Raw genomic sequence first — 9,800 nt, forward strand, 5'->3', positions numbered from 1 at the left:
AGTGTGCAGCCAAGACAGAATATGTGGCCCCTGTGTCCACAAGGAAAATTATGGACTACCTGTTACCTGGAGCTTTTACCCTCGGCCTGGCTAGGGTTATAGAGATCCTCAAGTTCAGGCTCCTTCAGACTTCTGCGAGTCCCAGAAGCTCATGGGAAGGGATTGAATGACTGACCACACCTCTGCGTAGAGACACTTGGGAGGGACTGGGGAGAGCAGTAACTCTTCCAGCGCCCTGCTTGTTTGCAGGCAGGACAAGGCCTGGTGGGGACTGTGGGTTTGGACATTGAGCCCAGTAAACTTTGCATTTTCACTTGAAGCAAGCCCCTGGCGGAGAGGATTGTTGGCTCCCCTTTGAAGCTCTTGCTGGAGCCGCAGGCTGCAGGGCAGTTACCAAGGATTGGGATTGGAGTGTCACCTTTTTCTGTAAATAAGCTTGCCTGGCCAATTCGGCTGATTTTTTTGGGCATTACAGACTTTAAAGACCATTTTTTACCAAATCTCAGATAAGACTTTGAGGGCCCTCCTCAGCTCATTTGAGCTTTTTTCTTGTATCAGTAGCTGATTGAAAAATGAAGTAGGTTGCTAGCACTGTAGCCCCAGGGGGAGATTCAGGGTCCAGTTTAGTATATCTAGTAAGGGCCTCTGTAAGATGGTTAAGAAACAGAGCTGGATTCTCATCTGGATTCTCATCTCATCTCATTCTCATCTGGGTAATTTCCCTCAGTTTATCAAAGTTTACCACCTTATGGGAGACTGCTTGCATGACTGCTATGAGGTATTGGACCATGCAAGCACAGTAACGGTGGCCTTGCTGGCCTTTCCAATAGTTCCAGCTTGGTTTGTTTATTGGAACCTGCCCCTGTGGGTGAAGTTATGTCCGTTAAATGGGCTTGGTTAGCGTGGTCCTGTGCTGCTTGTTGGATACCAGGAGTGGAAGAAAGGATATTAAGACTATAAGTTTGGGAAAGATACTTAAATTCCTTAATATAAGTAGAGGAATCAGCAGAGAAAGACCCTAAATGAGAATGGAACTTAGATTTGCATAACCCCTTTTTACTAGCTACCTCCCAGAGAGGATAAAGAAGCTCTGGGTTAGGCAGTGGGAGAGTCTTATAAGGTTGCACGTTAGTGTTGACAGGGGAGGAGGGAACAGACTGGGCAGAGAGGCTTTCTGAAGGAGGAGGTGGGAGGGGAAGTGGGAGGGCTCCAAGAAGGGAGGGGGGAAGATTTGCATCCAAGGGAGAAGGGAGCAGGTTTGGAGGAGGAGGACAGGACGAGGAGGTGGAGTTCTGGTCAGAAGATGGAGGTGGGCGGGGTTTGGGACCACTCTGGGGAGAAGAACGTGGGTGGTGGAGCAGGCAGAAGAAGGGGTGGGAGCGAGCACCAAATTCCAAAAAGAAAGCTTGCAAATGGTTGCGAGTGCCTTTTGGTGGACATCTTGAGATCTAAAACATACAGAGACTGGCCAGGGTTGAATGAAAAATTCACCGCTTTTATGCTTTAGGACAATGGTCGCCCAAGTCAGTGAGAATTTGAAAGTCAAGAGCGCCCTCTGGTGGCCATCTTGAGCCATTATCTAGAATATACTGGGGCCAGGCTATGGTGGAATAAAAAATTAGCCGCTTATGGCTTAAGTCTCTGGGAAGTCCCAGTTTGGTAAAATTATGGTGGATACAGCCCAAAGGAGACTTGGGGTCCAATGAGCTCCTGGTATTTCCCAGTAGCCATCCAATTTTACCCAGAGAGATGTACAGAAGCAGAAGAGGCATCCCAGTTCTGACTTGTGCACACCGGGAAGACGGTCAGGTGAGCCAAAAGTTGAGATGTCTCTCAACACTTGGGGACCTGAGATGGCTACCTGGAAGCCCAGACATCTCTGTGGCAACCAGGGCCAGATGGACAGAGAGGGTCTGTGGTGCGCCAATGGAACAGAACCCTCAGCGGAACGGAAGGGAAATTGGAGCGGCAAATGGGGAAAAAAAAAAAAAAAAACCAAGGGAACTTACCCTGCTTTGAAGCGGGATGGAGCAGAACAGAGTAGAACTGAGCGGGACTGGACAGAATCTCCTGGTTCTCCTGAGGAGGGGGTGAGTCTCAACCCCAAGGTGGGGGAGCCTGAAAAACCCCCTCCCAGGTTTCAGCACCAAATGTAAGCTCAGGCGGGCTCGGCGGGCTCAGTGGGCACAGTTAGCGGCCAAATAAAATCGGACAGAAAGTGTCCAAAGCAAGCTTTATTGGAATTTGGTTCTCCAGCAAAATTCCCAGACCCCTTGGGCATATAGGGACCTGGAGAAAATCGCACGTGGTCCTGGCTGCCCAGGGTTTTTATAGACTGGGATGGGAGGGGGGTCCTGTTGAATGACAGGTGGGTGTGAAGGGTCAATGGAACTTTCCATCCACCTTGCTGTGAACTTTCTGGTCACCTTTTGGTGGGCCGGTCTTTGTTCCAGCTGCTCAGCTGTGCCCACTACAGTCACCTAATTTCTGACCTAACAAATACATCTTTAAGCTTTTTATTGTCATAATGAATCTTCTCAAACAACGTGAGCAGGCAACTTAGAGATCATTTCCATTTTAAGTTAATGAAGATTAATTTGCTAACAAAACATTCCAAGACTATATAAATTTTCAAATTAAATCAAGCACTTTTGTAAACAGAAAGAGGAAGGCAGGAAGGAAGGAAGAAAGCAGAGAGTGATGGAGGGGAAGATAGGAGAGTGAACTGGAAGGAAGAAATGAAACAGTACCAAGAAAATGGTCCAAACAATTGGAATGGGTGGCGACAGTGAATACAAAGAACATGGGGTGGGTGAGAACTTTGTCCCAGCCGCTGCCCTAAAACACTTCACACATAAATCGTTTGTTCTTGGAGATGATAATCTCATTATGTGACTGAGTCGAGTAAGGTTCTAGAACCAAATTCACACCTAGGCAGAGCCCACGGCTGGCAGTGAAATTAGAGCTGCGAGTCATTTTCAGCAGAAAACCCGGCTTTCTAATGACCATGAGTGTTGCACAGGTTGCCACTCAGCTACCGTGAAACATTCCTGGACAATGCCCAGAGGTGATTCCCGCAGTGCCCTCCATTGCTCAGAGAGGACAGTGGCAGTGCTGGAAAATTTAAAATGTGGGACAGTGCAACACAGCCCTGATAATTAACCACAAGAGAAGGACAGACTTTGAACTCAGGAAAGGAGAAGTGTTATAAAGATAATCCAATAACATCAAAATATTATTTAACAATTTAAAAAGTATCTATTATCTTTTGACATACTTCATGTGTGGAGAATATTTGAGGTAGATTAACAAAGTTCTCAATTCTTTTGAGGTTGAAATCGAGACTTAGATTGTACTAAATAATTCATTCCAGGACATATAATTAGTAGGTGCAGGAAAAACTATCATGACCAAATCTTGACTACAAATCCCACTCTCACTTGACAAAAAAGTACAATTAAAGAGAGATCTAGTCATGTGTGCTCTGTATGAGCAAGTAAAATACGAAGGTTCTCTGTTTAGTGAGCACATGCAGTTGTAGAATCCAGACATCTAACAATACAGGAGGCATCGTTCAGAACATGAAGTATAGTCACGAAGCAAGCTGGGAAGAGCGTGGTCCTGACCTCGACCTCAGGGGCTCCCAGCAGCCAGGCAGTGGCGGGCCAGTGGGGGAGGGGTTATGCTTCAGTTGGGAGGACTCCAGAGGACTCTGGGGGGATAACAGAGTGGAAAAGGCGGGAAGATGTCTGAGACAAGGTACACTCACGTGAAGAATAGGTATTTATCCCACACAGAAGACTCTGACTGGTACTTCTTCCACATTAGCAGTTTTCTTTTTTAATTTGATTAATTGGAAACTGCAGCCTCACTAAGGAGTGAGCCATTGGACAGATGGCAACAGAGCATCTGGCTATTTCATTCATGTCCAGAGAGTCAACTGCTTTCATACTGCTGGTAAATCCTGTTGCCATTCTTTGTATGTTTCTGCTTTACCTGTATGAGATTTGTCATTATTATAGGAACCCACTCACTGCCCTACTCCTCAAGGGCCTGTGTGTTCTGATCATCCACTGTCTGTCAACTATCCAAATGCAAATGCACTTGGGTGATAGGGCACACCCCATGAGAATGTATTTGTCACATAGTCCTCCCTAGCAACTCCCACCCTTCCCACAATATAATCACCCAGAAGATAAGTTTATGAGATTCAGAGGCACAGATTACTGGAAGACAAATTATACCATTGCATCACCAAGTATTGTACACAGAACCTAATGCTATTGCAAGGTGGACTGACCTAATAAAAACTCCACCAGTTTGGTAAAGCCTTTTGGTTTACTGTCAAGAGAAGGTCTGACTTGCCAGGTAGTGAAGCCTGCAGACCACTTCTTGAAGGAATGTGCTCACAGGTGGAGGAGCATGACCTTCCTGTGCTGAGCAGTCACTGAGGTGCTCCTCCTTGTCTTACACCAAGAGCAAACACCTACTGGAACATTCTGCATGTCTTCCTTTGTCTAAAAGATGGATGAACAGTCTCTCAGGGGAGTGAGGGTCAGTACTGGTGGGGAAACTGTGTGCTGCAGGGTACCTGCAGCAAGAAAGATATCTGAAAAAACAAATCAGTCCAGGAGTCTTAGCTTCCACTAACCAATGCGGACCCGTGTGCACTCATGTCTAGAGTGCTGCCTCCGAGCCCAGTGCTGTCTTTTCAGCAGACCACTAGCAGAGTTTTGCTTCCTTGCAGACATCACAGTCTTGACACCAAGGGGATCCCACAGAGGTGGAGCCCGGGAAGTTAACTGGAGCAGCTCTGACTCACTGGCCAGTCTCCACCCGAGGTGCTGGTTAGACAGACTCCCTTCCACTCAGCTGCTCTGGGGCTTCACCTGATGTAGGATTAATTAAACAAGACAGTATAATTGGATCAACTTACACCTATGGAGTCACCATTTTTTGTGAAACCATCATAAGTAATATGAAAGGTGCTTTGATGGGCCAATTTCCAGAGAGCCCACCATTCCCGTGAAATAGCGTTTACATGTAAGTGCATTTTCCTCTGCCTGTGTGGAGCTTCCAAGCATGGCGAGTTTGGAGAACCACACTGTGGCTGAGTTTCTTCTTTAGGGACTGCTGCAACACATGCCAGCTCGCTTCTGTGTCTTTGGGCTCATCTCCGTGATGTTCTTCGCTATGCTGACTGGAAATGGCCTCCTGATCCTGCTGATCCTGGTGGACCCCCTTCTGCACATCCCGATGTACTTTTTCCTGTGGCAGCTCTCTCTCATTGACATCCTGTTCACACTGGTCATTGTTCCCAAGATGATGTCTGACTTCCTTCTGCACAAGACTGCCATCTCTGCTTCTGGCTGTGGGACACAAAGCTTCCTGGGATGGGCCTTGGGTGGGACCAAGTGCATCCCTTTGGGACTCATGTCCTGTGACCAATACATGACCATCTCTAAGCCTCTCCACTATCCACTGCTCATGAACTGGTCCCTCTGCAGGCAGATGGCACTGAGCTCATGGTTGAGCAGTGCTTTCAATGCATTGGTGCACATGTTCTACACCATGAGCTTCCCTTTCTGTGGACCCAGAGAAATTCATCATTTTTACTGTGAAATCCCTGGTGTCTTGTGGCTGTCTTGTGTGGTCACCTTGCCCTTCAAGACAGGGGTGTTGATCAGTACCACCATTCTGCTTCTTGTCCCATTCTCTGTCATCCTTGCCTCCTACATGCTCATCCTGGTTACTGTCATCCACATGGCTTCTGCAGGAAGCTTTCTCCACCTGCTCCTCTCACATGACCATGGTCAGCCTATTCTACGGTGCCATCATTTTCATGTACATGAGGCCGATCTCTTCACATACTTCAGGCCAAGATAAAGTCATGTCTGTCTTCTACGCCATTCTGACACCAATGCTCAACCCCTTGATCTGTAGTCTTCAAAATAAGGATGTGGTGGGAGCCCTGGGAAAAGTCCTAGGGAAGAGATCCGAATGTGTGAAGATGTGAATATGAAGACTGTTTGCGTCATGAGTACTGAAAGCCAGCTTCCATTAAAAGTGTTTATTTGTGAATTATTCTCTCCGTATTGACCCTCTCTATGGTCCTAATTTATTCTTTCATTCATATTTATTTAAGTATTTTAATAATTTCTTTGAAACAAATCATTCTGTACCAATTCTATGGAATAAAATTGAATAAAAGAAGCATCTAATGTTATTACCCCACCTTTCCAGCTACAGACAAGACCAGTTTTGAGAATCATGACTCTGTTCACTGGGTCCATTCATTTTGTATGAATCACCTGCACCCAAGCTGGTTCTGAGGAATGCCCTGTGGTCTCCTAAATGTCACAGCCATCCTGGAATGCTCACCTTCAGTACCACACTTGATACTTCAGAAGTGAGATACATCCACCACCCAGACTCTAGGTCCCTGTGGACAGTGTTGTGTCCAGCCGCACATCTCTGTTGCTTCCAGCCCTGCTCTGGCTGGAGATCCCAGAATGTGCCATGGCAGGGCAGCAGGGAGGTCTCCCCCAGAGCAGAATGTGGCTGTGGGACAAGCTCCCTTGCCACTTTAGACACTGGGATAGCTGTGTGACTTTCTCCAGTTAAGATGCTCAAAATACTTTCAGAAATTATCCTAATAAGTTTTAACTTGTGATAAAAATGAATCAATGTAAAGCTGAGATGTGTGACATGCTTAAGGAAAACATGCTAACATTAATGATTTCAATTTGCTCCTACTTGTAAAAATCTTTTATGTAGAAACATATGAATATGTTAAGAAAAATGAGAGGGACTGGGGATGTAGCTTGGTGGTAGAGCACTTGCCTAGTGTGTGAGGCCCTGGGTTCTATCTTTTCACCCAGCACCACAAAAAGGAAAAAAAAAAAAAAAAAAAAGAGGGAAACTTGTTCAAGGCAAGCGCTTTCTTAATGTAGAGATCTTCCTCAGTCAACATGAATTCTTAAATTTAGCACCTGGGGATTATTTATCCACATTTTCTTGTGAAACTATAAGCTGGAATTTAAAATTCTGCTTCTGTGAAGAAATCTAGTACCTACTGTGTTTTGAGGCTGCCGTGCACACATAACAGCTGGTGATTGCTTCAGTGACAAGTTATGACCATCCAGGTTTTTATTTGTACTTGGCTCATGTTGATTTCATTTATATTTAACTTCCTCTATCTCACCATTCTGATGGATTGGTTTATTTTTCTGTAATTGAATTCATCTGAACTCAAGAGACCATGTTTTTTCCTATAATAGAATAAAAAATAAAACTAATAAGCTTATCCATTCCAGGTGCCAGAAACACATCTGGATTGACAAGCAGCCAGGTCAAGGTTTATACTCTGCTAAATGAAGAATCCGCAGCTTTGCCTCCTTCCCATCACTCCCTGGCACAGAGCAAAGAACCAGAAGTGGCTGTGTGCACAGGGACTCGGGCCTGTGCCTGCACGGGCGCTTCACCACCTGAGCTCTAACGAGACCTCAGGACTGCCTCCCAGTACAGATGTCCAGAGTCAGGGCCACAGGTGCACAGCCAACGACCATTCTGAAGTGTCAGGTGTGTCATCAAAGGGACCCTGGGCAGGAAGTCCTCCACCGCTTTGCCAAGGTGATTATGATGGCACTTCTCAGCAATCAGGAAGACAGGGAGGCACTGGTTCCAACTATGTTGTTATGGAAAAACATGCATATGCATTAGTAGAACTTTGATTACAGCTTATGAAAATTCACTCTTTGTCAAATCCTGGGACAGAAAACTGCAATTTCCATGTCTCATGAATGAGTCAACTTCAAAAAGAAATTTAAAGTGTATAATTGTCATTTACAGTCCTTTAAAAACCATTGAGCGACTGGATGGCCATGTGTGTGTGTGTGTGCTTTGACACAGAAATGTTCCTTTGTGCTTTAAAGTACCTTGTCTTCATTTCTGGGGAGAGCTTTTGTAACTACAAATTGTCTGCTTGGGAAGTGGTTTATGTTATGCATGAAATTCTTACCGGAATGGTGAGGAATAAGGCTCAGCCCTGACCTCAAAGCTGCCACATTCCGAAATCAGGTGGGTGATAGATGCTAGAACCCAGTGACCCGTGAAGTCAAGCGCCACCATGGTGGGAGAGGCGTGGTCCTGGCTGGCCCGGCAAGCGCACGTGGCAGGTGCCCTGGGGAGGAGAACCTAAAGACAAATGGGATAGATGGTGCTGGAGGTCCCAGGGAGAGGAGCTCCTGGGGCAGCGGGGAAGGAGGCCGCGTGAGGGGCTCTGCGACTCCCTGACCAGAACCCAGGGCAGCAGCGGACTGGGAATGCGTGCCACAGGCCGCAGCCCGTGGACCGCGCTCTCTGCCCTCCGAGGTCGGTGCCCCTGTGAACACACCCATGTACACCGCCCTTTCTCCGTGGGGTCTGGAAGCCGTGGCTCTGGGGACGCCCCATCAGCACACCAGTAGGGCTCAGGTCAGACAGAAGTGGGTGAGGAGCCTCGCAGCGTCTACACAGTCGTGCGCGGAGAGCCCCGCTGCGCACTTGAGGAGCACCACGGAGGCTCCGCTGGACCTGCTGGTCTTGGGAGCCCTTGTGAAGGCGACAGCTACCTGAGCCGCAGGCCCGGCGGGGCTGGGCTCTGCTGCCCGGGGAGCGGAAGCAGCTGGGAGGCTCGGTCCCCAGGTTGGGGACAACCCTCAAGTCCTCGCTGACGACCACGAGCGTGCTCCCTGGGTGTGCAGCACAGCCACGACCCGGAGGCTCGCCTTCATTCATGGTAGCTGCCCTCTCCTGTTTACTCCTGGGAAATACTTCAAATTTTTTCTTTCATTTTTACCCGTATATGTTCACAGAAACAAACCTAGTCAGCGTCACCGCTGCTGCTTCTCGTCCTCCTCCTCCTCCCTCTCCTCCTGTTCTCCCTCCTCTCCCTCCTCCTCCTTCTTCTCTCCCTCCTCTTCCTCCTCCCCTCTCCTCCTCCCTCTCCTCCTCCTTCCAGTCCTCCTCCCTCTCCTCCTCCTCCTGCTCTCCCTCCTCCTCTTCCTGCTCTCCCTCCTTCTCCTCCTGCTCTCCCTCCCCCTCCTTCCTCTTCTCCTCCCCTCCTCCTCTCCCTCCTCCTTCCTCTCCTCCTCTTCTCCTCCTCCTTCTCCTCCTCCTCCCCCCCCTCCTCCCATTTCCTGTTGTATTAGTGCAGTGTAGTACACATTTGTATTCTTGATAATTGCTAATTTTATTAGAGTGAGATGGAATCACAATGCAGTTTTGATTTGCATTTTCCTAATTGCTAAAGATGTAGAACATTTTTTCATATATTTTTCAACCACTTGTATTCCTTCTTTTGAGAAGTTTCTGTTTACTTCTTTTGCCTATTTATTGACATGGTTATTTGCATTTTTGTGTGTTGAGCTCTTTGAGTTCTTTATGTATTAAGAATATTATTCACCTGCCAGAGGAATAACTGGAAAAGATCTTCTCATATTCTGTAGGTTCTCTCTTAGTGATTTTAATCATTTCCTTTGCTACACAGAAGCTTTTTAGTTTGATGGCATCCCATTATTGATTCTTACTTTTATTTATTGAGCTTAAGAGGTCTTGTTGAGTAAGTTGGTACCTACACATATATGATGGAATGTTGATCTTATTTTTTCCTCCAGTGGTTGCAAAGTGTCTTGTCTAAATTCTAAGTCTTAAATTAACTTTGATTTGACTTTTGTGCAGAGTGAGAGTTTGGGATATAATTTATTCTTCTGTATACAAATATCCAGTTTTCCCAGCACCATTTGCTAAAAAGGCTAACT

General features: G+C 46.8%; 1 protein-coding gene across 1 annotated transcript; it reads left to right on the plus strand.

Moving 5' to 3' along the window:
* Positions 1-5,142: 5,142 nt before the first annotated feature.
* Positions 5,143-7,498, plus strand: LOC124973480 (olfactory receptor 2AJ1-like). Its single transcript, XM_047537395.1, has 2 exons — positions 5,143-5,812; positions 7,317-7,498. Exons 1-2 carry the CDS (start codon positions 5,143-5,145, stop codon positions 7,496-7,498), a joined length of 852 nt encoding a protein of 283 aa, XP_047393351.1.
* The last annotated feature ends 2,302 nt before the right edge of the window (positions 7,499-9,800 follow it).

Source organism: Sciurus carolinensis (genome assembly GCF_902686445.1).
Source record: "Sciurus carolinensis chromosome 19 unlocalized genomic scaffold, mSciCar1.2 SUPER_34, whole genome shotgun sequence".
In the NCBI taxonomy this organism is placed as follows: domain Eukaryota; kingdom Metazoa; phylum Chordata; class Mammalia; order Rodentia; family Sciuridae; genus Sciurus; species Sciurus carolinensis.